The sequence below is a fragment of the Penicillium daleae genome (genome assembly GCF_028827525.1).
Source record: "Penicillium daleae strain IBT 16125 chromosome Unknown utg000008l_segment0_segment0, whole genome shotgun sequence".
Classification (NCBI taxonomy): domain Eukaryota; kingdom Fungi; phylum Ascomycota; class Eurotiomycetes; order Eurotiales; family Aspergillaceae; genus Penicillium; species Penicillium daleae.
In genome coordinates, this window is record NW_026623156.1 from 2,063,266 (window position 1) to 2,089,299 (window position 26,034).

Sequence of the window (26,034 nt, forward strand, 5' to 3'; positions counted from 1 at the left end):
ACTCTCCATCGAACAGAAGGGTTAAGATATAGAACAAGTCATTCAGAATCAAAGAAATAGCAGCAGTATGTCCATGAGAATCTCGCACAAGAAATCAGGAATCAACATCAAGATCCAGATCAACGTCACAGTCCGGGTTAAAGAAAGACATAAATGACCCAATCGGATCGATTATGTATTATCTAATTAGACATAGACGAAAGACATGTACATTCAAGAAAGGGGTAATCGAAGAAAAAGAGAGAGAAAAAAATAGCTCTGTAAACCCCAGCAGAAAAGAAAACAAATAAAGCCCATACCCCGAGGTTTTCCCAACAAAAACGCCTGGCTTGGGATGTTGGCACCCACCACCAACTAACCAAACCCAGTCCACACAGCAGAAGCCTTGGATTAGTTGGGCTGGGACCTACAACCCATCACCATGCATACGAATCCCGTAACCACGTCACCGCTGTCAGCAAGCGCAAAGCTCACATTTACAGCAGGAGGGCAACGACACCGAAGACGGCGGCCAGACCGGCACCAGCGCCGGTAGCGGCGTTGATGGCACCAGCGTTGAAGGCAGGCTGGGAAGCAGCGGGGGTGGAAACAGTGGTGCCGGTGGCAGCAACGCTGGAGGGGACCAGGGGGTGGAGGTGACAGAAGAGACAGGGGTGGAAGCAACCGGGGTGGAAGAGCTGGGAGGTGTTAGAAATTGATTCGAGATTGAGGTTGGAGGGGGAGAGGGTGTTGGTGCTTACCACTTGTTGCACTGGGTCACGGTCTGGGTGATCAGAGGGCGGGTGACGAGGAAGGAGCCGGTCATGGTCAAGTGGCCGGGCTGTGAGGATTGTTAGTGTGCGCTCGACATATGGAGATGATGGGGGATCGGGGGTGGGTGTGTGGAGGGTGTGGTATCAGATGGAATGTGGAGAGTCGAGTCGAGGTGAGATTGATCTGCCTTTGATCGCGACTCGGTTCGATCCGTCCCATCTGGATATCCTACATCCACCAACCACACAACAAGGGGGGGAAACACGCACAGTAGAGATGCTGTAGGTGGAACCACCGTGAACGATGGAGGTAGCCTCAGGGCAGTAAGTGGTGTAGCTAGTGAGGGTCTCAGTGACAGCGTCGGAGGCAACAGCACCGGCAGCCAGGGCGGCAACAGCAGCGGCGAAGGAGAAGCGCATTTTGACTGGAATGTGGGTTGATTCGAGGAATGTTCCTGAAGAGTAGAAGGGCGAAAGTCTGTAAGAGACTTGGAAGAGGGTGATCCGACGGTCTGGAAAAGAGAGTGGGAGGTTTCTGAAAAGAATGTACTCGGAGTCGATGAAGACTGAACCGGGGGGTGTGTGGTAAGAGAACGTGTGGATGGAGAAAGAGAGGGGGGGAAAGAGTGAGATTTGGGGGTGAGAAGTGTTTATAGGGGCAGAGTGGCAGAGAGCCGTGCCGTGGGTCGACTTTCAGGTACCCGAGAAAAAGGGGGGTCTCAACAGGGAGGGTGGAGATTGGACATGGGTGGTGGAAGGCAATGGGAAATTGCATTTTGCAGGGAGAGTGGAGGGATACAGAGAATCTAGACCAATGAAATAGAGCAAGTTACCTGTTTTGGCTTGGTCTGTCGTGGCATTACTCTCTTCATCTCGCGTTATGCCCACGTCCCCGCAGGAACCCGTTGGTGGGCTTGGCCCGCGCCTGCGGATCGTTGCCCGATTCTGATTCTGATTCGCAGAGTCTAGGCCAGCATCAGCAAGGTACACTCAGGATGAGAAACAGAGACTTCATGATCGCCTGATGATGTTCCTAGATCGACATCTATGTATAGAAACCATAAATAAACAATGGAACCGTCTTCCCTACTATATCCCGAGGATTGAAATTGAGCTCTTCGAGTCAGTCTGCAGTGTGTAGCCGTCTCCTTTGATCCTTTGACTGATGGGGCCAGCAGTGAGCACCATCTCGATCGGGCACTGGAACGGGTCCCAATGGGTCCGGTCCCGCGGGGGCTGTCTTTTCCGCTCCTTGTTTTTCTCCACGTGAGAACCACTCCACCATTGGCTGGACAAGATCCATGGCTCCATTGGCAATCGACCAAATTGGAACAGGAGCGGTGTGGGGGTTCTGAGTCTGACAGCAAGGGAGGGACTCCCCCAGATTGAAATCACATCATGATGCAATCGTATATGATGAGAGACAATCATGAAGAACTTGGAGATATCGGAGATCAGCTCCACATTGAAATGCTGTTCTATACCGATCCTGGTTAAAGCTGGGAGAATGTCAAGAAGAATAAGATCGAGGGGCGTGACCAGCCACGTGTGGACCGCAAAGTAACTACACCAGGCAACAGACCCGACTCCTCTATAGATTTCTCCATCAACAACAACAATAACACACACAACTACTGTATCTACATACATCTCACTCTCCCTCACCCCATGGCAACAACCTTCCCCCTCTTCCCCTCCTCCCCCAGAACTCCGCCTCCGCATCTGGCACATCGCCCTAACAACCCCCTGGACCTGCACAACCCGCGCCCTCCTCCGCTCCAACCAAGAAAAAACAATCGGCACACACCCCACAAACCCCATCAGCCACGCCTGCCCCGAAGCCCGGCACCTCCAAACGCAAAGCTTCACCCAAATAGACCACCTCGGCTGGTTCCATTTCCCCAAACACCTCCTCTTCATCCGCGACCTGACCGTGCGGGGAGTCAACCGCGCAAGACGAGTCAAAACCAACCACGCCCTGACACATAATCTGCAGCATGTCGTGCTGAATGTGTGCAGTCAGCAGAAGCTGTACGCTTCGCTCGAGTATATGGGTAAGGCGTACACGTCGCTGAAAAGTATCGTTGTCGTCGGCCCGTGGTTTTTGCCCGAGGATACGGAGGCGTATGACTCTGTTCGCGACTGGATCGCTCCGTATGAAGACTGGGGTGAGGTGTTTGCGAGGTCACCCACCGAGTTAGATCTGGCGGTGCTGGTAGATGCGATTGAGGGGGGGTGAGAGGGGTGGTGAGGCTCGTCTGGCGCATGGTTTGTCTGTTGGTGAGTACAAGGCTCGTCTGGATAAAGCTGTGAGACGGTTGCCGGAGCTGTTGCCAGATGGGCTGAGACTATTTGATAATGTGTATTGGCGGACAAGGAGAATGTTGGCCAAGGTGGAGGCTATGATCCAGGGGTTTGACGAGGTCCCGAGATTATACTTGCAGACTGTTGAGCAGCTTCGTGGTCCGAAGGGTGTGGGTAATGTTCGAAAGCGAAAGTCGTCCAACCGATAAGACGGAAGAGAACCTGGAGGAAGAGAGATACAGGCCAGATCACAATGTAACTCGGTGAAGGAAGATGGATTCTATGATTGGATTGGGTATATCGTCGACATCGTAGCATACCCACGCACACGACCAGCATGAGTGTGACATGACTGCTCACATGAAAGAAGAAAACCACGATCACGACCACGACCACGGGCACTCATCCCACCACCCCGAAGCATAAGCCTGCGATGACAGAAACTCTACCGCGACGACCCCGACCCATGATGCTTAACACACAAACTCGCCAAAAAAAGCCCCGAGACCGACCCCGCCAACACCACAAATAGCGCCTGCGGAAACACACCAATCGTCACACTATACGTCGCATTCAACGCCGTCGGAATCGTAATCCTCCCAATCGCATGCAAAAAGCTCAACATCCCCAACAACTGCCCGGAATGCTCACTCGGCACATGCGCCGTCAAACTCGACGTCAACAACGGCGTAACCGGATTCCCGCACGCAAAGATCAACGACGAGAAAATAAACCACGCCGGGGACCGAGTTACCGCTACGCCCGCGTAGCCCAAAATCTGGAGTATCAGACTGGTTCGAATAGCGCCTAGTTCGCCCGTGTTAAACACAGTTGAGTGTGTTCGATTTCGCTTTCGGCGGATGTGCCGTCGCACGATGGTCATTATCACCGGGAAAAGAACAACGAGCACCAGGATACTCCATGTATTGACGAGTGCCATGTAGAAGCTCTGCGTCGTGGGGTGCCAGTGGAATAGGTATGATGAATACGCCATCTGCAGCGGGGGGAGACACGTCATAACGGCGAAGACGAACTGCTCGATAACGGCCAGAATGGCCAAATTCGCACGGCGGTTCGCACTGCTCTCCCAAAGCGATTTGCACGAGGAGTATACCTGTTGCAGTGGATTTTCGCGCAGCGTGGTATCAAGGTTTATTCCCCTGTCGTCAGTGGCTGAGCGCGCCCAGCGCGACTCGGGCAGGACGAATAGGAAGAGCAGTGTGAGGAGGAGGTACGAGGCGAAGGATATCCAGTATATGCCTTCGAAGGAGTTGATCGATGCGATGAGGATACCCGCGATCAAGGGACCGGCCGCCTGCGCGAGCGATGTACATGCCTGGATGTAGCTGAACAGCGTGGCGCGCTCGCGCGGACTGGACAGATCTGTAATGTAAGCCTGCGACGCCGCGATGGCGGTGATATACGTCCCGCCCAATCCCTCGATCGCGTAACCGACGAGTATCCAGCGGACGTCGATTGCATCGGGATACCGTAGGATGAGCAGCATGACTGCGTTATAAAGAAGGATGCCCGTTGTGCTGAGTGCTAGGATAGGTTTCCGGCCTATCCGATCAGAGAGGGAGCCTAGGATCGGCGCTGTGATGGCTGAGAGGATTCCGGCTGTGAATTGGCAGTAGACGATTAGTCGGGAGACGTCTGCTTGGGCGTTTTTGTCGCCCAGGCAAAGCTCGAGTTCTTCCATGAGGGTGAGTTTTCCGAGTGACTGGCCGGGTTGGGACGTGCTGGGTGCGTATCGCTGGTGGCAGACTAGGGCGAGGTTGGCGTTGAATTCGGGGACGACGAAGGTGCCGCCGCTCATGGCGAACATGCCCCAGAGGAGGATGGCCCATGCTGGCTTGATATGAGAATGGTGTTAGTTTAGTAGTTATCGCGATGGGAGTATGGTTGTGAGCTTGGAGAATCAATCCCTCGTTTCTCATAGCTCCGGTCAAACGCGGTGGATCAGACCGCCGCAGAGTTGAGTCGAGCATAGTCGTGTACAAGAACAGCAGGAAAAATGAACCAGGTAAGCCCTACCGAAGGATCGCGAAACGACTTCACCTTCCGAGTCGTGTGGTCATCGCTGCACTGGTCCTCCTCCGATAGCAACGGACGCTCCTCGGTCTCTAATCGGTCATGCTGCATGGTCTCGGGCTGGCGCGCAGAGCGAGTGAGATTCCGCGGGGCCATTAAAGGCACCTATTATACGCATATATACGCACGGTCGGGATATTCAAATCGCGGCCACAGGACAAAGGGGAAGAAAGGGACGCGAATCCCAGGGAGATAAAAGGGTTAAGTATGGACACGAAGGTCAACCTGCATTACCAGTCATTACCCAGTGATGGAGAGCTCCAAGGCTCAAACCATTCATTATGATTGAATGGCCTAGTCCAGGACTAGGACGAGGACAGAACCGTTGGAATGCACGCGACGTGTCCGCCTGCAGAGTACCCGCCCGTAGAACTGCAGGTCATGTTGCACAGGCAAAGAGGGACGAGGAGTACACTAGCGGTCAGGATTGTGCAGTCGCAGACTCGCAACGGGGATAACCCTGCAAGTGGTAGGGTCGAGCGTTGGAAACAAAGGGCCTGAACAACCGTTGCGTTCTGAAAATAATCGGAGATCTGAAGTGGAGGAGATCTGGTGGTGCTTTTCGCAGACGCGGATTGGAGGGAGTTGGACCAGACTAAACCACGTTCCGAGCCTAGTCCGCTCGTGCAGATGTGGTATTGGTAGGGATCTTCATGCCAGGTTTTGTTTTGTGTGACTTTATCGCTTGGATGATGCTATCATTCATGACTTCTTCAGGGGTGGCTGGCTGGGCGAGGGTTGAGAAATGCTAAATTAAGAAGTGGAGGGGTTGAGCCGCAAAAGCAATTATGGCGCCTTGGACGTACCACATGGACGAGCAGATGCCATGTGGCCGGTGTTTCATCATCGCAGAGGTATTAACCTCGCTATTGCGATGTGATCATGAATCAGTGAGGGGACTGTATAGAGCTTGGATATCGCTGGTAGCAGCTGATGTACACCCACACAGGTTCGTAAGTATGGACTTGACAGAGCTCAGCACATGACCGGCCAGACGGTAGACCTCTTCTTTACTAGGAGTACATACTTCTCTTGACCCCGACCAGAGCTCCCATCAGGCCTTTTTGGATTTGTTGCAGGATTTCTATGATTACTACGAAGTCAAGTATATTCCAGCCTGGGCTGTCTACAAGCAGTCTGGGTGAAATTTACCGACGGGCCAATTCGAACGAGAATTTTGTGTTGTCATTGAACGGAGGGCTGCATTGTACCTAACAATGCAGAATGTGATAAAGAAACATGTATGCAACGCACGAGGCAAAACTCCAAGCCAGGCACAAAGCAGAACTCAAAAAAACATCAACTCCATGCAATCATCAACAAAGCAGCCAAAGCAAACTCGAAAGATATACCAGGAAAGAAAATTGCAAACGCAAAGTTGCAAAAAAGGATAATACATACCTTGAGTAGACCAGGAAGAAGAAAAATAGGAGAAAATTTATACTAACCTTCAACAGCTCCAGGTACAATCTCAAAGTGAAAATGAGCAGTGAGTCCATCCCAATTACTCACAGTATTAATGCGAGAAATCTTCTTTGTACCGCGAGGAAACCCTCCCAGGGCCATACTAGCAACCATTTTGCCAACCGGTGTACCTAGCAAAGTATCATACTCAGGGGTACCGTGCTCCCAAGTCCGCCACCAGTCATCCGACCAATAAACATTGCTATGAACCTGGGTCGAAAGACAACTGAGGGTTTCCTCATTAACAACACTGGTGATAATAACATGTCGAAGTGTATCAAGCAGATAATCCGATCCATAAACTGCCAAAGAGACCTCAGACACATATGGCATTCGTGCATCACTTCGGTGCATTTCTTCAATAATAAGCACCCGTGGCCCAACAAATGCACGCCATGACATCATAAGGAAGGAGTTGAACTCGTAGCTTCGATACGCAGATTGGTCGTGAGGAAAGGTTGCGGGAATGAGCTGGAGGGCTTGGAAGAGATTGATGAGATCAGGATTTGCCGGGGTCTCTTGCCATATCTCCACATTAAACTGTTGTCCGAGGCCGAGTATCGTTAGTTGATTTGGTTGAACTGGACAGTTGGGCTTACTTGGATTGGAGATCCATCGACGGTAATGGCCTCCTAGTTCTTGGCGTTCACCGTAGTTTATAACCTGTCCAGCTGGTGCTTCTGCAGGGGGGCCAGTTGAACCGGAGGAAGAAGCCGGCCCGCCAACGCTTTTGGGGATCCACCAATGGTTAGGCATTTTCAGACAGAGATAGCTGATGCGAAATGTATATGTATTATAGACAGTAGAATGGATGGGAATTGCGGAATGCAGATGTGATGGGTGATGATCAACGAGTCCATATGGTAGCATTACAGCGAGTTTATATGTCAGGGCTCTCAATATGGTAGCCATTGGTTTTCTACTCGATATTGAATGTGCTCGTTTCACTATCCAAGCTAAATCATTGTTATAGACCCTGGCTGCACAACGGAAATGGAATAAAAATACAGGAATAGAGGTATGAGTAAAGAAATCTGAAACGATAGAAACTTGAATAATACAAAGACTTCCAAAGAGATAATAGCATCTAATTCGGGAAGAAAGAACTCCTCGGACAAGAAATAATGTCATGAATCCTCCTCTCGAGAACTTATTTTAGCTCCACATTATACGCCACAGGGGTTTCAAAGAAAAGACACCCACGGCCAGAGTTTGTGAATATATCGAGAGTTAAAGGTGTCTGAATGTGCAATTTCCATGGTACTGTGGTACCATTATTCCAAGTCTGAGTCTAGTAGGAGTAGACTGAGCCGTCCTGCTGTCATACCCCAGAAGGGAATCGAGAGTTCCAAAATAGACATGAGCCTGTGCAATATTACGGAAGTATGAAAATCACAGTAAAAGAGAAAAAGGGTTGAAGTTTAGAAAGAGGTGGCCAAATATAAAGTAAACAAAGCGACAAAGACCATTGGGTTATTCCCTTGTTGCCCATTGCCAACTACCTGGACATCCTCTTTGTTGCGGCCACGCTCAACCAGAGCCGCAAAGACCCGAAAGCGTGAAATTCGATTCCCCCACAAAAATTGAAATCTATTGATTCTTTGCAAATTGAAACCAGGGATGAATCATGACTGAGCTTGAGTAGTAGTTGAAAAGGCGTATCTCGTTATCAATCAGGAAGGAACGTATCAAGCTACCTCTTTTACGTAGTTTCATCTTATCAAGGGCCTCCTCATACGAGATTTTTAAAACTTCATACTTCTCTTTTTAAGAAACATGATTATCTCTTAATTAACTAGCAATGACTACCTCTGACCAAAGCTAAATGTAAAGCCTTATGGCAATGAATCGCTATAGTTCGCCTTCACTAGATTTGAAAGGGTGGTCAGTTATTTACTACTGACTAACCTCTAAGATCGAAATCTACCGGTCCCGTACATGCTGTTATTATTACCCTTTCCCATCTTCAATTTCAACAATTCCGACTGGTGGGTAAAGATCTCAGGCATGAACATTATTGAATGGTGCGCACTTTACCCCTTCACCTTGCAGGATATGCTAGAATGATGTTGCCTCTCTAATGCCAAGTCCTTGAAATGCAATATCATTGCACCGATTCAAAACATCCAAGACTTCCTCCTTTCCATGCCAGGCATCATTGTACGCTGCACTGAGAGTCAACCTTCCTTTCCATGTATCCAGGAACATCCCAAGTCCAGTTCCTAGCTCCTCACCGGTAACCCAAGGATTGTCGACGCTGAAACTTCCGTAATTATGGCGAATTACCTTGTCCAGCACGCCCATACTGGAAATGGACGCCGAAGGAGTCTCATTCCGTGCTGGAATTGCGGGAGGATCGGGCCCAGGATACGGGAAGATGGACATCGCCCAGAAGGCTGGAATGAACTTCATATAATCTTTATTGTCGCGAACATCCAGATAGTAGTCGCGAATATGTTCAGCAATGGGGAGGAATTCTTCTTCGTCGGTTGGAGTAGCGTTGGAGCTCCCTAATTCGGGGACAGTGAGGTCGACGGTAAAACGTCGACCGGAGACGGAGTGATACACTGATGCGGGATGAATTGCTGTGCTGTACGGGGGCTTGCAGCGATGGCGCTCGTTGACCAGGCAGTAGCTGATGTATCGTACCATGCGCTTGCTTTCCTTGCGTTCCTGGAGGTCCCTAACAGCCAGCGCAATTGCGGCATGGTATGCATGTGTAACACTGAGCCTGAGACTGCGACATTTCTCCAACAGTGTCGCTGTTTTATCCTCAGATAAAGTAACTGCAACACGTTGGTGTTTTCCAGGGAGGGCGATTTGTCGCTGGAATGGTGGGCTTGCTGTTTGAATGCCTTCCTTTAATGAAGCGTTGTGTTCAAGAATTCCGCGCATCTGTTGCTCATGCTCTGGCGAGAGGGCAGCCGGTATCCCGGCTGCTACCTTGAGGGGAGGGCTAAGGTTTGACCACTCCTCGCCAAATTGAGGTAATTCATAGTCGGTTTGCTCGTATGCAGCGGCAGCAAGAGAGAAAATATTGTTAAAGAGAAGCAAGGTACCCATGCCGTCAATGATGTCGTGACGCGCACGGAGGACAAGATCAGCGCGAAAGACCTGGTCATTCAATGCTGGGGGTTTGACGAGGAACAGCGTCGGTAGAGCAGGTACTGGGGGATCCAAGTTACACCAGTCAAGCCCCGACATTCTCTCTGATACGACACAGAACGTATCATCCAGCCATTGACGCTGGGACGTGCTATCGGTGAAGGTCTCGTACGTCTTCTTGTACTTTTGCTGGGCCGGGTCATATTGAACCTTAGAGGCAATGGTCGGGTGGTCGAAACGAAGACGAATCCAGGCATTTTTCAGCGCCTGCTGAACTCGTTTCTCTGTTTCGAGGGAGTTGGTGCCTGGCGGTACTGGAACAGAAAACGAAATGAACCCGGTCATGGCAAAGAAGACTCTTCCTGTCCCTTCATAAGCCTTTGCCAGCGAGGTGTAGAATTCTTCAACCTCGTCAGTGTCTCGTTCCCATCGCCCGGGCTTGGTCAGCTTCCATTCGAAGCGGTCGTCTGCCGGAATTGCCATCGCGATTGCTATGCGCCAATGGGTGCGGGAAGAGGAGCAGATTTTGCGATCAATAATTGTTAATTGTTCAACAGACTGGGAGGACCTGCAGCTTTTTAAGGTCACACACCCAACTAGACAAACTATGAGAGAGAACCAGAGCCAAGGGTTTCGGCCCGACATTCCGCGATGATCGTCCACGTGGTTGCACGAAGTTTCCAAATGAAGCGGGTTCACCTGCCGGATAGAGTAGAAAGGGCAGCACCGGGTAGCTTCCCCGCAGCATGGTGGATATGCCCGAAGTTCAGCCGATACCACTACGACGCTAATATGGGGAGGTCCACAGGCGAACTGACCTGGAGGGGAACGGCACATATTCCGACAAACAAGTTCAATGTTGGCAACCCCGCCAAATCGGGCACGGAGGTTGTTGTCACGCCTTTTACTCCTCCGTAGTGACGGCTAGGATCAACCAATACCGGTCACCTGCTGAAACGCTTGAAGCAGTGCGAGACTGCGGGATATTTTGTTGAGCAAGCTGGCTAATTACCCATCTCGCGGAGACTGGAGAGGAGAAGAAGAGGAGGGATGGAAAGGAATCGGTAGATTCTTGCCGTCTTGACTATCTCCTAGAAAGGCAGAGAAATGGGCGGTGCTTTATCCATGAGCACCAGAAGAGAGGCCCGTCTGGTCAATTCTGTTGGGATTTGCAACCCTGACGTTATGTGCGCTACCTATCAAGAGCATCCCATCGCAGCCTTTCTATACACATCACACCAGCAAACTGTTTAGAAAGGGCGAGGCAAGGACATTGGATATTCAAATACATCCGTACTGGATGTGGGAGGTAAGATGGCCCCCCAGTCTGAAAAGACGACGTGCTGACGCCGCTTGTAGAAAGATAACATCCTCCAGTTCACGGTTGCTGGTAAGTCTATTATTCCCTTTCCTTTCCCTGTCGAACCGCATCAGTCAGAGAACAATGGGAAACACAACATCTATTGCGGCGGAAATGGGAAGGAGAGTAGCTACCTCTTGTTACCACTTGTTTGATATCGAAGGATCCTGGGACTTTCTCTTCATGTCAATTATGCCAAAACCCGCCTTTGCCTCGCCTCGAAACTCTTGCATGGTACGATCAGATTTCTGTCGATGCCCACTTCTTCAAAGCCAACGCGCACTCGCCCATCAAACATCTCAAGCTGGATCAACTCCCCATCGACCCTTATCTCCTGGAACTTCTCTTGACACCTGAATTCATGGAATTACAGTCCCTTGATATCGATAGCCGCCTGAGCGCCCAGATCCAGATGACTTCGAGGACGGACATGCGGCACTCTCCACGCCAAGAGTAATCTCCCCGTTCTTCAAAAGGCTACTTCAACGGTGTGCCCCTACGCTTAAGTCGGTGGTGGGACAGTATATTGATTTCTCGGGAAAGCGAGACCATTTCAATCGGCGATGACCTTATTTCCTTTCCTTGTCTCCGACAGCTGAAGCTTGCCTGGGTCAGACTTTCTCCGACTCTCTTATCTTCATGTATGTCCGCGCCTCTCCGGCAACTAGCCTTGTCGTCATTTGGTGACGGTGAGAGCATGGAGAACATTCTTGCCAACTGCGAGCCTTTGCGCAATCTTCAGTTACTACTGATCCCGCGCCTGAGCGATCTCAACAATGTTGATACGCTCGTCAACTTCCTCGGAAAACACAACCACCTGCAGAAGCTTTGTGTAGAGCAATCCGTTCCCGCACTTCTAGACTTGCATATCGTCCCCCCTTTATCCACGGGGAACTTCTCAAACCTTTTCTCTCTCTCACTGTCATGGGAAGGTCCCGGCATGGACGAAGCCACGCGCCCACATATCGCGACTGTCCCGGAAGAGTCCATCGCGGCCATGAGCACAATCGTCTCGCTGGAGCAGCTATCACTTACTGCCGGCGTAGAGGTCGGATGGCGGTACCAATGGCTGGCAAATCATAAAGTTCTGCGAGCCAACTTGACGTATTGACAAAGCTCAAGAAACTGGGAATCTGCCGGGATACATACCCGATACCTGGTGATCCCGAGGTGGAGGAGTACTTCTCGTACCCCATCGTCAGCGATGCGGATCGGGCTGATGCACGACTTAGGCCAGAACTAAATGACAATGGGCCTGTTCAATATAAAGCGATATTTGAGCGCCCCCACCGCAATCGCATGCTGGTGCAGGCGGAGAAGTACGCGGCCGCGATACCTATTCTGGAGTGGATTTACTGCGGGCAGTGGCCTATGGCGATCGAAAAGCGTGGGGGTGGGACATTCAGAGCAGCGATTCCGCTAACTAAGGAACGGGATACATGCCGTATGTGTTGAGTCGTTTATTTGGCGTGGAAATCGGGAAAGGTTAAGTATTGTGGAATACAGTGGAGTTGTCTATAGGGTACGGTCAGTTTTCAGCTTCGCTGATAGCCGTACCCGCAGTTGCTACCTAGTATTTGCGTTTCAAGATCCTGATATTCTAATTCTTGTCTTCTCATAAAATCGGTCTGTAATTAATTGCGGAGCGCAGCGAAGCTTATTACGTCCTGAGTAAATGGTTGGGGGTGAGATTTCGAGAGTTGTGCTATGGTCAGTTCTATGTATGCAGGATCCTAATAATATTCTGATTAGTCGTAGAAAGATTCACAGTAACGTGACCTGCAAGCAAACATTTATGGCCTGAAATTTCATGAAGTTTCAGACAGATGGATTTACGAGGGGGATGATATACTAATCTTGACGGATATACAGTATCTCCTTTCTCCGATCTATCCTGCTGCACCGACAGTTGCATTGTGTTACGAGGACTAGTCGTGTGACCTTCATCCTCTTATTTCCCCAAACATCGTTTCCGACCAAGGTACACAGCACCCCAGTTGAACGGCGAGCATAAATGCATACACGCTGTCTTCATGGGTACTCTTCCTTTGCTCAGAGGAAACGAGATTTCTTTGGAAGATACCCTGGCTGACGACGATAATATCCTGCACCGTCTGGACTACCCGCAAAAGCAGCAAGACTTCTGTTCATATCTACTTGGCCATAAAACGGAGATTGAATCTTTAGTGTCGTTCCACCTTGGCGTGAATCTATGTGAAATTGCCGACGAGGCCGATTGGTTATTTGGGAGTTACAATATGTGCATTCCAGTCTACATAGATCGGCCTTCTGGCAAACGTGTCCTATTTCGAATCCCATTGCCTTTCAAAGTTGGAGAAGAGACGCATCCTGGGAATTCAGATGAGAAACTGCGCTGCGAAGTCGCCACATATATTTGGATTCGCGAGAATTGTCCAACTATCCCAATACCTTTCCTTCATGGGTTCGGGTTCGTCAATGGACAAACCGTGAGTTAACGTCCTGTCTCCTTGGGTCGGATTGGAGGTACTAATGCTAAATTACTGTAGTTTACCTGTGAGGAATCTATGGGTGTCTGTACTCAATTGTGTCACCGTATAAGACGAACGATGAGATCATTACTTGGGTACCCCAGGACATGTCCATTGATCAGCACGAAGAGAAGGGGTGCTCTGCGCATCGGATATATGATCATTAGCTTCGTTGAGAGTGGCAGCATGCTATCTGACACTTTGCCAAAATTCCTTCTGGCGGACAAGACCCGAAGGCATGCTCTTTTCAGCGATCTTGCAAAGATCATGCTCACCGTTAACCAGAAACCATTCTCACGTATTAGATCTTTGACATTGGATGATGATGGCTTGATTCATTTTAAAAGTCGCCCCTTAACTCTGCGTCTTCAAACTTTCGAAAATGAAGGCATCCCTACTATACCAAGGGACTCTACGTATCAGTGCGCGGAGCCTTACATCTTGGATCTGTTGCACTGTCATGACAACCGCCTCCACCATCAGCCGAATGCTATTCATGATCTTGACGACGGCCAGGAACAGCTTGCTGCTTTGACTATGATGCGAAGTCTCTTGCCTCAATTCATTTCTCGTCAATATCGCGACGGCCCATTTCTGCTCACACTTACTGATCTCTATCCAAGCAATATCTTTGTGGATGAAGATTGGCATATTACGTGTTTGATAGACTTGGAATGGGCATGCACGTTCCCTATTGAGCTACAGACACCGCCCTACTGGTTAACTGGTCGACCTATCGATGATATTGAGCATGGAGAACATCTCCAAAATTTCCAATCTGTCATTTCTGAATTCATAGAGGCGTTCAAACAGCAGGAAAAAGCCGTCTGCACGCTTGTCACTTCACAAGCTGAGATCATGAGAAAATGCTGGGAAAGAGGAAGTTTCTGGTATTTTCAAGCTGTCCATAGCCCTAAGGGCCTTCTCCGAGTGTTCAATGAGCATATCCAGCGAATTTTCTGTGAAGAGCACTGCACCCAGCGAATTTTTGATCGGACGGTGAGCCCTTATTGGTCCGTGGACGCAGGGAATTTCATTCAAGCAAAGGTGGACGAAGATTCGGACTACAAAGATCGGTTGAGGATTCGTTTTGCCGAGATTGGTCATTGATTCCCGCAGAAACGTGTCGGGCTAAACAAGTCTAACATGCCGTACGTAGATTGTATGCGTAGATTGTACGCGTAGATTGTACGCGTAGATTGTATGCGTAGATTGTATGCGTAGATTGTATGCGTAGATTGTATGCGTAGATTATATAGCAGATCGTATAGCTATATGGCCGTTGCGAATAGTAGAGGTTATTACACTAGGCCCCCCACATAAATTGCCAGAGAGGGGCCTAATACTACTTTTTACTAATAAACTTAGTATCTATATGGATATCCTGACATCCGAGATTATAATCAGTCTTAGCTCTAGATAGTAGGACCCCCTAACCAGTTAGCATTTCTCATTTCTACTACTGTACCTAGCAACAGACACTGCTATATACTATAACGTACTAAAAAGCGTGTGTAAAAATCCGCAAAGCATCCGATCCTACAAACTGCCCTGAACAACCCTCAAAGCTTCGCCTTTCCTCTTACCTCCATCTGCTTCTCCTTCCGCTTCTCCCTCTCCAAAAAGTACTCCCTAACCCTGCCCCTCGCAACATCCACAACCGCCAAATCCTCCACCGTCGGCGGCACACTAACAGTCTCGTCAAACCTGCCCCGTACACCATTCTCGACCAACGCCCTCAAAACCCGCCTCAACGTTTTCCCACTCCTCGTCTTTGGAATCATGCCCCTCCCCTGGATAATCCCGCCTAAAGAAGCGATAGCACCGATTTGTTCGCGCACATGCGCGTTGATCTCTTTGAATAGTGTATCCGGGACAGCAGCGGGTAAGTCCCCCTCTCCATCTCCAGATGCAGATGGAGATGTATATCCAGCCCCGGGTCGTAAATGCACAAAAGCAAACGGTAAATGCCCCTTCAACTCATCCGGAATCCCCACAACACTCGCCTCACTAATAGCCGGATGACACAGGATAGCCTGCTCAATAGCACCCGTGCTAAACCGGTGCGCGGCAACGTTGATAATATCGTCGCTGCGCGACATGATATGCACGTACCCTTCTTCATCGATCAGTCCCGCGTCCCCCGTATCCACCCACTGCCCGCCAAACCGCTTCAAGTACCCGTGGTAAAACCGCTCGTCGTCTTCGAAGAGGTTTGTGAATGCGGTTGGTGCGAGGGGTGCGGTGAGGACGATGTTGCCCATTGTGTTGGGCGGGACTTGGGTCCCCGTGTCGTCGACGATGCGGACGTCGAAGCCTGGCATGGGGAGGCCGGCGGAGCCGGGGCGGATGGGTAGGGGTGCGGTGTTGATGGTTGTGTGGTTCGGGTGGCATGCGCTGGTGTTCAGTGCTAGACCTGTGATGGGGGATCCGGACTCGGAGGACCACCAGTTATCGATGACCAGTGCGCCGGGCGCGGCGTGTTTGGTTAGCAGATCTTGGTAGGCACGCACGATGCTAGGTTCACTACGCTCGCCGGCAAGAAATAGTGCGCGGAGACTCTTCAGCCCCCCTCGCGCACCAACATCTTCGAATAGCTTATCCCCCGGGTCATCCTTACGGATGGCGCGCATCGCGGTTGGAGCTGTGAATAAAGCATTGACGTTGTGCTTTTCCACGATGCGCCAGAATGTGCCTGCGTCTGGTGTGCCGACGGGTTTCCCTTCGAAGAGGACGGTTGTTGCGCCGACGAGCAGCGGCGCGTATAGGATGTACGAATGTCCCACGACCCAGCCGATGTCTGAGGCGCAGAACATCACGTCGCCGGGCCCGTTGATGTTGAATAGCATGCGGATAGACAGGTCCAGGCCGACGGCGTGGCCGCCCGCTTCGCGGAGGACACCCTTTGGTAGACCCGTCGTTCCTAGTCTTTCGTATCAGAATCACATGCCCCATGCCAAACCATATACAGCAGAGGAGATTGTAGAAAGAGTCAAACCCACCACTGGTATAGATAATATACAACCCATCCGTACTCTTCACCGGCACCGGACCAGCCTTTACCCCCCTCATCCGCGCACTCTTCACCAACCGCTGCCAATTCCGCTGTCCACCCAGTTTATCCGGGTTATTCCAGCGCAGCTCATCCCTCTGCCAGACAATGACCTTGTCCGGCTTGAAACTGCTGGCTCGCACTGCGCCCTCGACTAGCGGCCGGTAGTCAATTGGGCCCTTGGACCCCTCGATGCCGCACGAGGCTGTCATGATGGCCCGCGGGCGGGCAGCCTCGATTCGCTGCGCCAATGATTGCGCTGCGAAGCCGCCGAAGACGGCGGCGTGGATGGCGCCTAGGCGGGTTATTGCTAGCGCGGCGATGAGCGCTGCGGGTATCATTGGCACTAGAGTGGGGAGGTGGTACCGTGTTAGTGGGCCATATTGCGGGGGCGGGCTTGCGCTGTGTATCTTGTGATCTGTCTGGTGGTGTGGGGAGAGGATTTGCCACCGCAACACTGCCACTGGATACAGTGGAGAGGGGGAGCGGGAGCTCAAGCTCGAGCTATCCATCCAGCCAAGGGGATCACAGGTAGATCATATCCAGACCAGCCGAACAGACAACAGACAACGAACAACAAAAATGAAAACGCAAGCCAAAAAGAACAACATACTGTAAATAATAACAACATCTCCCTTTCTAACCCCCTCCTCCCTCAACACCCCGGCCAAAACCTCCACCTCGTCCAACAACCTTGCATACGTAAACCGCTCGACAGTCTTCGTGACCGGCGACTCCCAAATAATCGCCACATCACCGCCCCGGCCCGCCCGCACATGTCGATCAACGCAGTTGTACGAGGTGGAGATCTCGCCATCGGGAAACCAAGACCAATGCTCATGCTCGACGCCGCTGGGCAATGTCTTCGTGCGCCGCGCCAGCGCGCGCGACGGCGCTTTGTGCCAGTGGAGCCGCTTCGCGGGTTCGGCCCAGAATGACTCTGGGTCGGCGAGGGAGGCTGCGAGAGCTGTTTGTTGGGGATGTGGCGTCATTGATGGTCGATGTTTTGGGGGTGATGGAGGTGTGGTTCGAGTGTGGAGATTAAGATGATGGGGAGGGGAAGTTAGACAGTCACGGGACAGTGTGGACTGGACTGGACTGTTACTGCAGGTAAGTCGTAGGTTAGTGGGTGGGTGTTAGAGTGTCAATTCGTCTCGAGACTCGAGACTCGAGGCGATGGATGGGATCAGACAGGCGAGAGGCTGGAATGGGTTGGGTTGCTTTTTGCGTTTCGCTTCTCACCTTATAATAATATTAAGCACTAAGCAGGAGATGCTACCCGAGGTCCAGGGGTTTGGGGCCCGAGTGATTGGATGCGTGTCGGGGCAGCGGATGGATGCAGGGATCCGGAATAGGACTAGTGAGGAGAGAAAATAAGAAGAGGGTTTGTCCTGTCCAGTCTGTCCAGAGTGTAGTTAGTCAGTTAGAGTGTACGGAGTACTCTGCAAGTGTTCGCTCTGTGGGACTCCAACGGAGAATGCGGGGAGAACTGGTCCGAGGGAGTCCGTGCTTTCCCCCGCAATTGCGGTCCCGGAGGACCTTTTTGGTAAAAGGATGGATTGCATGATTGGTACATGAGGGGTACATCTGCTTCAGCCGGGAATCAGCTGACGGTGGAGGTAGTGGAGAAGTAGTACGATCGACGTGGCCACTTGGACTCGGGACTGGGTGAGTTCAGCCACTGTACACCAGGACAGCAGAGGCTGAAACATGAGTTCACTTTGCTCCGTGGGGCAGTTCAACACTGAAAAGGCTGGCTCCAATGAACTACTCGAGTCTTGACTGTACTACTGAGTACTTACTGGTCCAGCCGAAAAGCTGGTGAAAGTTAAACAAACAGCCACGAACGTCGTGCCTAGAGTTCTCGGTAACGTCCAACATGCCCTGGATCCAAGCCATGAAGGTAGTTTCCGATTGTGTATTGGTCTATATACGCAAGGAAATGCGGGTGTTGAAGGGGGTTCAAGGTGAGAGATGTATAGAGGGAGACATAGAGGAAGGAAAAGTGGAAGTGGTAGTAGTAGGTAGATCAATGGAAAAGTAGAAAAAAAAATGGAAATAACAGAAACAAGCTTAGTCGTAGGGTATCATATCGAAATGCCTGCTAATGCGTGACTGCGATCTTCTGGCTTCGTCGCCTGAGAAGCTGTGTGTGTGGGCTTTTTTTCTTCTTCTTTTCTCTGCGGGCGTCGGGTTGCGCCAATAATATGCAAATGCCGGCCCCCCAATACGAATCCATCCTCGTCTTGACAATTGTAAAGTCGCCTGCTCGTCGGCTAGTCTCCACAGGCATACCGCCCACAGATAGCCATCGGTGGCGTTGGTGTGTACCGTGGTGGGTGCAGCGCCCGAATTCACGAGCCAGAAATCCCGCACTGCGCACCTGAGAAGGTTAAACTGAATTCCCAAAGCGCTGAAACATGCAGGTAAAAAGGACCCGAGACTTTCGGGTCCTCGTTTGCGAGGGGAGCAGAGTGAGATTGTCTTCTCGGACGACAAGAGCAAAAGAAGGTGTGAGGATCGTGTGGGTCGTAAGGAAGATTTGAGGGTTGTGTGTTGCGAGTAAGAGGGCAGCCGACGCCGAACGAGGTTGTAAACCAAAAGACAGAACCACCCCGTCCAAAATGCACCCGAGACCGACAAAAATGGAAAGAAGAAAACAGGAAAAGGACATGGAGGAGAGAAATCGAGCGATCAAGATCAAAAAGGAGGGAAGGGAAATGGGGGGGCAACCTGCCCTCGCCATGATGAGAGCAAGGAAAAGCTCAAAGCAGGAACAGAAAAATAAACCCAAACATCAAGACAATCCCGTGTCCCGGACGGACCCGGCCGGTCACAACAGAACACAATTGAGACGACTGCGATGTCGCCGATCGGGCCGGAATGACTTGGGATATTCGGGGCCTGCATCACGGTCTCGGTGACCGGAAGAGCCCAAGGCACCGCCGCCGCGGCCCTTGGCATTCTGTGTGTTTTGACGCTGTTGGCGCAGCATGCGGACGACGTCGTAGAAGGCCTTCTCGACGTTGATGCAGCTCTTAGCGGAGGCCTCGACAAAGTCACAGCCCAACTCCTTGGCCAGGGCTTGTCCCTCCTGTGCGGACACGGCGCGCTCCACGGCCTTGTCGCTCTTGTTACCGACCAGCATGACGGGCACGGGCAGGGCCGGGCCCCCGGGTGTGTGGCTCATGGGTGAACCTAGATAGCTAGGGCCGGAGGGAGATCCGGAGCTGGCAGACTCCTTGACCATCTTGATCTGGTTGTAGAACTTGGTGATGCGTGAGAAGGAGGACCGCGATGTGATGCTGTACACTAGGACGAAGCCCTCGCCATCCCGAATCCACTGGTCGCGCAGTGCGGTGTATTCTTCCTGGCCCGCCGTGTCCAGCACCTCGAGCATGCATGACTGTTGATCGATGACGACTTGTTTGCGGTAGGAGTCTTCAATGGTAGGGTCGTAGGTTTCAACGAAATGGTTGAGACATAGCTAGTGCGGGGGTGGAACAATAGGGGGTTAGTCAGTTGTTCACAATTTAGGTTCTGGACAAGTTCTGTTGCATGTGCTTTGCAGTGTGCTTTGTAGCTTGCTGTCAAGCTGTCCAGTTGTAGTTCCAGCAGCTTGCAGATTGTCCGGTCGGGGAGTGGGTGGATCGGAACGAGGAGGGGGGCCATTTCAAGGGACCAACCTGAATTGTAAGAGCCGTCTTGCCAACACCTCCATCTCCTAGCACCACCAACTTGTACAATGTCATTTTCCCCGACATGGCGGGCAGATGGGGGGTCGGGAGTGGTCGGAGCAAGGGGGGTTTGGTGGTTGGTGGAGGGAGGTTCGGAGAAGGAGGAGGAGGAGGAGGGGGGGGGGAGGGGTTCAGGGATTGGAGGGTCGCGAGGGAGTTCGGAGGGGAGTCAAGGAGGGGCTTGCAGGTCGAATAGAGGGGGAAAATGAAGGGGAGAGAGAGGATGAAATGGTAGTGAACAAAAGCTCCCACAAGAGAATGAAAAAGAGAATGGAAAGAGGAGAGGTTGAGAATGCAGAGGAGGAGGAGGAGGAGGAGGAGGTTAGGTGGTGGTGGTGGTGGTGGTGGTGGTAAGTAGAAGTGGACGTGGAAGTGGAAAGTGGTGGATTGTGCCAAGTGGAGGAGGAGGACCAGGAGGATTAGTGTTTGGGTCGAGAAAGACAGAGGGACTGACTAAAAGAGAGGCCCCGTTTTGTGCGAAAGTCTGGGTCGGGCAGTGGCTGGAACTAAGTGGAGTGGGAGTGGCAGGAGGAGGGGTTGGCCATGATAGCTTGGGAGGGACGAAGAACAAGTCGAGGGTGATGATGATGAGAATGAAAGATGGCGAAGAAAAGAAAAAGGGAAAAAAGGAATCCTAATCAAGAGAGGAGGAACTGCTCATACAGTAGCTCACTAAAAGAGTCCTCCCCCCATCGAACAAATCAGCATCATAGGTCTGACACCAGGAAATAAAAAAAAAAAGAAACTGAGTAAGAAAGACCCGTTAGCCTATGAGGGCCTTTGGACGGGAATTAATTCTCGCTCTTTTTCCAGCGAGCCAGGCTCTCGCAGATGTCCCATTCCTCTGGTCCCCCCGGTCCAGGTCCAGTCCTCCCTAGCGCTGCGAGTTCTTAATCCTGCCTTCATAAGTACTTGACTCCGTTCTAGTTTAGGTTCTTCGATCGACTCTGAGACCATCTCGGGTACTTGCCCCCCCAAGAAGAGGAATCTCGGCTACTACTGTAAATCATCATGATAGATACTCACAGTACTTTGTTAGGTCTGTGCTAGCACCAGTACCTCATATGGCCATCGGCATCATGTGAATCACTTGTCAAAGCCTTAAGGCACGTCGTTAATGTCAGAAAAGAAAGCACAAAAAGGAATAAAATTCAATTGTACTGAAATGCAAACAAAGACCAATTACTGATTACAGTACTGCCTGAGTAACATGTGATCATGCGCGATCTCTAGATTATTCACTACTGAGTGTACCAACAACCCATCTAGCAGGGTGCAAAGGATTCTGGCCAAAGTACATCTCCTTTCCCCTACATTAATTAGAGTACAGTATTGTGATTGGCATGATCCTTACAACACTAGGACCACACTTTGTCAAGTGTATCTCAATCCCATAGCAATGGCCTAGTTACAGTAGGTCCCCCTACCTCCTCCTTTCTGCGCAGAACACTCCATAATCTGCACCTTTCTTCGACAATTGGGTATGCTAAACTACAATCGGTCGCAAGAAGTAATATGATGCCCAAAGTACCAAGAGCGGAGATCAATGCAAACCAGGGCTGTGCTTAACCTTCGGAAAGACTCAACTTCGACATCTACGAGTCTACACAATCAAATACCGAAAAGAACCCCCCAATTGAACATGAAAATCGAAAATTGAACTACCGCCCCGCCAGCCAACCAAGTCCACCACTCCCTTGCTAGGCCAAGATTTGACATCCGCCCACTGTGCGGCACTTTTGAGTTGTTAGGGCCCACCCGGAAGCTATCCGCGCTCCATCGTGCGGACTGCGGATGAGAGGGATCAGAACGAGGGAATGACCGACCGCTCAAATTGACAGTACAGAAATGAAACCAACAATCTTAAATAAGGAACATACAAAATGTTGATAGCCTACACAGCAAGAAGAAAACTTGTTGATCGCCGAGTACTGTACCGCAGTAGCTGTGCTCGCAACGCAGAAGTACACTTTCGACCTCAGTCTCTCAAATCGAACGCAGAATCCGGTCTATCATTGAAACCTTCACGTGGATCGGCCCCCTTCGATCGCGACCTAGACGTTTGGGCACCCGATCCGACCGGATAGAAAATACTCTTTTGCGGATGGTGCGGTGCTTAAGCATAACTTAGAGGTTGATTGAGTACCGTCTACGGAATACAGTTTTATAGTACTCCGTGTACATTGAACCATAGTTTGAGGTGCGATGGGAGAAATGACAATTGACAATTGGTAGAACAGAATCTAGATGATGCACCAGCAAGCCAGAAAAAAACAAGCAAACGCCGGCCACGGGGTTCCAGATGGATACATCTACGTCAACGAGTAGAATACTGTAAGTCTGTGTGCACGTTCGCGTGCGGACCCGGGACCGGGCCCGCTCGGGGCGAGGGGGCTTGGCTTGAAGGGTATCGAAGAGTTTGTTCAAGGGCTTTGTCCGGTGTGGGGGATGAAGCAGGAGCAGGAGCAGAAGCACGGGCACGGGCACGGGCTATAAAACAGAAACACAATAACAATATTGAATATCGACTTGAATGCTGAGTTACCAACTACTATACAAACTCTTCAAATCAAGGTAGGTCTACCCTCCGTGCTCTGAATATTCCACAGAAAAGCTTAGACAACCCTAACAAAAAAAAGGCACCACTGGAATGACGAGTCAGTGCCATGGACAAAAACCAAACGAACCGCTTCCACACTTTCCCACAAAACTAAACTAAACCAAGCTACTCCATAGTCCTCCCGTCCACCCTACGGAAGGCACGGAGTAAATCCACACCCGCCCCTCGGACACACTGAAAAGACCAAAAGCACACGGAAAATCCTAGGGGAAAAAACACAGGCGGGGGGTTAGAAAATTCCGGACCCAGCATCAAATTGACCAAACGGCTGGCTGGCTGCCAACTACTGCCTACTGCCCACTGCCCTGTGCAGTGACTCCAGTCAGGGGGTGGTCGATGCGAGGAAACTTTGCCTCCAACCCACGACAGGAAGCTGCTTTTGCCCGTGTGGAGACGCTTTTGTGGATTGTGGGTTTCTGGCACTCGGGAGCTTCCCCTCGGGCCCAAGCGAAGAGACGAGGTCCGGTCCGCTTGTGCGTTGTGGGTTGGTTTTGGTTGCGATTTTTTTTTCTTTCTTGAAATCGTTATAACCATGAAACTGCTAGTGGATTGCTTGCGATTCTGCGTAGCATGTAACTTATAGATATCCAGGAGTATCAGATAGTAAGGCAAATGTTGTGACACGTACTGTCGAGAGAACATTGCTAGCTAGTCGATCTGTCGCCCTATTCATTCTACGTATTTTAACTCTGAGCAACAATTGAAAATGCTTTGATACTGAAGCTCAATTCATTCCTAAACCTAGTCACAATATGTCACCATGAAGAGCGATGCACGTGGAAATGCTCAGCAAGTGCCGACCTTCACTTACATATCTTTGTGGTACCCACAATACTGCTTGACAGGGGATCGCAGGCGTCATTGGGTTTGGCTGGGACTCGGAATTTTTGTGGAGACCACGTCGTTTTGCTCTGGATTTGAGATTCAGGGGGTTACGAGTTATCAACTCTGTCATTCAGGGATCAGGTTTAAATGAGGCATCATATTACACCATCTACTCCGTACTCTAGGTACTCAAAGATATTCAATATTGCACTATGTAATCTCTACATAGGTCCTGTTTGTTGTATTCCGGGATTCACCGCGACTTATAATTACGATTGTTCCCTTCTTCTTTCCTCTTAATAAATGCCTACAAGATGAATATGTAACAACCACCCATTCCAACCATGTGGATCCTCAATCTCCGAGCCTGCCAAACCGTATACCCATCCTGGTTAACTCACCAACCTACCTCGTCGCCGAAGGAACCACACACATGGAGAGTACGTCCCGGAGCCATGGATGCGTGCTCTCCCAAGAGTCCTAACAGGCTAGCTAGCACCCGAACTACCCCCTTAGAAGCCCACGTCAAGAAAGGCCAAGCCCGGCCACTGGCCCGTCCTCAGGGCATCCACCCGCGGAACGGCGCGTGGATTTCCCGCCCGGCGCTGATAGATCGTCCCCAGACTTGCCCAGAGGAGCCAGAGGAGGGAGGAGAAGAAGTTGGAACTGAGAAGCCTGAAAGAGCCTGGAGGGTCGTAGATTGTGGCCGGTGGGGACCTGGCTGGTGCGTTTAGTTAGGGATGGGACAGCGAGACTGCAACTGGTGGTAATTTCCCGTCGGAAAAATCAATTGAGATGCTGTACTGTATGTAGTTGCAATTTGCGAGGCAGATGTATTTGTTTTTGCGGGTGATGCCGAGGTTGAGTTGGTTTTTGAATTGTTAGGCTTGCAGGGCTGGTTAAGAAGCCCGTGTTCCTCCGAGGTGCTTGGTGCCCAGTGGTGGCCGTGATTTGGGTCCGTGAGGAGTCGGAGGGTGTGTGCGAGGGGGGTTGATTGATTACTGATCGAGAGATTGATTGTGCAGACTAAGAAAACAAAAAAGAAAATTCCGGGCGATTTCTCCCACTGCCTAACGGGGTTGTTTGATTTAGGGGAGGGCTTGTTGATGGCTGTTGCCCCGTTGAGATGACGATATCCCCTCCCTTCTTTCATATTGATTGCCTGCCCTCTTCTTCGTTAATTTTTAACTACTTTCCTATTGTGGCTGTTGCTAATCAATGATTCAATCTACTGCAGGTCCAGCTTCGCCCTCGCCGCGCCATCATCTTTTGGAGCTACCATAGACGCATGCTAAGGATGTTAAGGACAACGCCAGCTCCATCCATAGCCTGAACTATTTACGAACACAGGCTATTCGGAACAACACCGCTTCACAAACCGTAGTGATGTGCAACACTTAAGAAGTAATGAGGGCTATGCCTCATGGCCCCCCTTCGATCCTTCTCCCCAGGGGCTTCTTTTCCCCAATCGCATCCCAGGGTTGCACTTTACTCCAACTGCGGCGTATACTCCCTGCACTTCATCATCACCTAATTGGTTTGGCGGCAAGGCCCGAGATGAGCAGTTGGGCGCGATGGGGGAAGAAGGGGCCAAACAGACTATTCTCCTCATCTCCAATTGTCGTCGTCCATTCTTTTCAGAGAAGACAGGGGGCCCTCGTCTGCGGCGGATCCTCCCGTCTTACTGTCCGACCGTTAGATGGAGTCGCCATATGGCTTTTCATGCCAAAGGCCCGCTATGGTCTCGCCCTGGCTTGGTCTGTGACGGACGGGAAGATGCGAACGGCTGGACTACCCTATGTAGGCCTGGGGCCTTGTGAGCACTGGGCCTCTGTCCTCGACAGCCAGTGATGGACTGGACATATCACCGACCCGGTCTTTGGCGTCGTCTCCGGAACTCTTGATTGACCCCGTCGCTTAGCTGCTTTGTTCTTTTTACCGGAATCTATCGTCTCGAATTTGATTATCTCGGCAGTCGCCGAGCAGGAGAGGTGCCTTGGCTGCAGCGGCGCGCGGTACGCGTACATGTGTCCTGTGCAGACATTTTGTACAACGTGACTTAAGCTGACCCAGGCGATCGGCAGGGACGTTTCCAGTTGCCTGGATGCTGGGTAGACTATCTTGCAACTGGGGCAATGGCTATGTTAGTCTTCCTGCTAGCGAAGCTGGCAGAAGCTCTGTTTCAGGGGGGCTTGTGGTTCATCGTGTCTT

General features: G+C 51.0%; 9 protein-coding genes across 9 annotated transcripts; 3 read left to right on the plus strand and 6 right to left on the minus strand.

Annotated features, from left to right (window-relative positions):
• Positions 1 to 476: 476 nt before the first annotated feature.
• Positions 477 to 1,172, minus strand: N7458_009338 (putative GPI anchored protein; the record flags this gene model as incomplete). The annotated part of the gene is made up of 3 exons (XM_056912720.1): positions 477 to 677; positions 741 to 820; positions 986 to 1,172. 3 exons carry the CDS (start codon positions 1,170 to 1,172, stop codon positions 477 to 479), a joined length of 468 nt encoding a protein of 155 aa, XP_056761569.1.
• An 881-nt stretch (positions 1,173 to 2,053) lies between these two features.
• Positions 2,054 to 2,991, plus strand: N7458_009339 (uncharacterized protein; the record flags this gene model as incomplete). The annotated part of the gene is made up of 2 exons (XM_056912721.1): positions 2,054 to 2,092; positions 2,350 to 2,991. The coding sequence occupies 2 exons, from the start codon at positions 2,054 to 2,056 to the stop codon at positions 2,989 to 2,991; spliced, it is 681 nt and encodes a 226-aa protein (XP_056761570.1).
• Positions 2,992 to 3,501: 510 nt separating this feature from the next.
• N7458_009340 (uncharacterized protein) lies at positions 3,502 to 5,246 on the minus strand (the record flags this gene model as incomplete). Its single annotated transcript, XM_056912722.1, has 2 exons — positions 3,502 to 4,911; positions 5,094 to 5,246. 2 exons carry the CDS (start codon positions 5,244 to 5,246, stop codon positions 3,502 to 3,504), a joined length of 1,563 nt encoding a protein of 520 aa, XP_056761571.1.
• Positions 5,247 to 6,593: 1,347 nt separating this feature from the next.
• N7458_009341 (uncharacterized protein) lies at positions 6,594 to 7,370 on the minus strand (the record flags this gene model as incomplete). Its single annotated transcript, XM_056912723.1, has 1 exon — positions 6,594 to 7,370. The coding sequence occupies one exon, from the start codon at positions 7,368 to 7,370 to the stop codon at positions 6,594 to 6,596; it is 777 nt and encodes a 258-aa protein (XP_056761572.1).
• Positions 7,371 to 8,672: 1,302 nt separating this feature from the next.
• N7458_009342 (uncharacterized protein) lies at positions 8,673 to 10,202 on the minus strand (the record flags this gene model as incomplete). The annotated part of the gene is made up of 1 exon (XM_056912724.1): positions 8,673 to 10,202. The coding sequence occupies one exon, from the start codon at positions 10,200 to 10,202 to the stop codon at positions 8,673 to 8,675; it is 1,530 nt and encodes a 509-aa protein (XP_056761573.1).
• A 1,520-nt stretch (positions 10,203 to 11,722) lies between these two features.
• Positions 11,723 to 12,190, plus strand: N7458_009343 (uncharacterized protein; the record flags this gene model as incomplete). Its single annotated transcript, XM_056912725.1, has 1 exon — positions 11,723 to 12,190. One exon carries the CDS (start codon positions 11,723 to 11,725, stop codon positions 12,188 to 12,190), a length of 468 nt encoding a protein of 155 aa, XP_056761574.1.
• Positions 12,191 to 13,775: 1,585 nt separating this feature from the next.
• On the plus strand, positions 13,776 to 14,699 carry N7458_009344 (uncharacterized protein; the record flags this gene model as incomplete). Its single annotated transcript, XM_056912726.1, has 1 exon — positions 13,776 to 14,699. The coding sequence occupies one exon, from the start codon at positions 13,776 to 13,778 to the stop codon at positions 14,697 to 14,699; it is 924 nt and encodes a 307-aa protein (XP_056761575.1).
• Positions 14,700 to 15,151: 452 nt separating this feature from the next.
• On the minus strand, positions 15,152 to 17,633 carry N7458_009345 (putative acyl-CoA synthetase; the record flags this gene model as incomplete). The annotated part of the gene is made up of 3 exons (XM_056912727.1): positions 15,152 to 16,512; positions 16,592 to 16,969; positions 17,255 to 17,633. The coding sequence occupies 3 exons, from the start codon at positions 17,631 to 17,633 to the stop codon at positions 15,152 to 15,154; spliced, it is 2,118 nt and encodes a 705-aa protein (XP_056761576.1).
• A 1,841-nt stretch (positions 17,634 to 19,474) lies between these two features.
• On the minus strand, positions 19,475 to 20,405 carry rasB (Ras small monomeric GTPase RasB; the record flags this gene model as incomplete). The annotated part of the gene is made up of 2 exons (XM_056912728.1): positions 19,475 to 20,128; positions 20,328 to 20,405. The coding sequence occupies 2 exons, from the start codon at positions 20,403 to 20,405 to the stop codon at positions 19,475 to 19,477; spliced, it is 732 nt and encodes a 243-aa protein (XP_056761577.1).
• Positions 20,406 to 26,034: the final 5,629 nt, after the last annotated feature.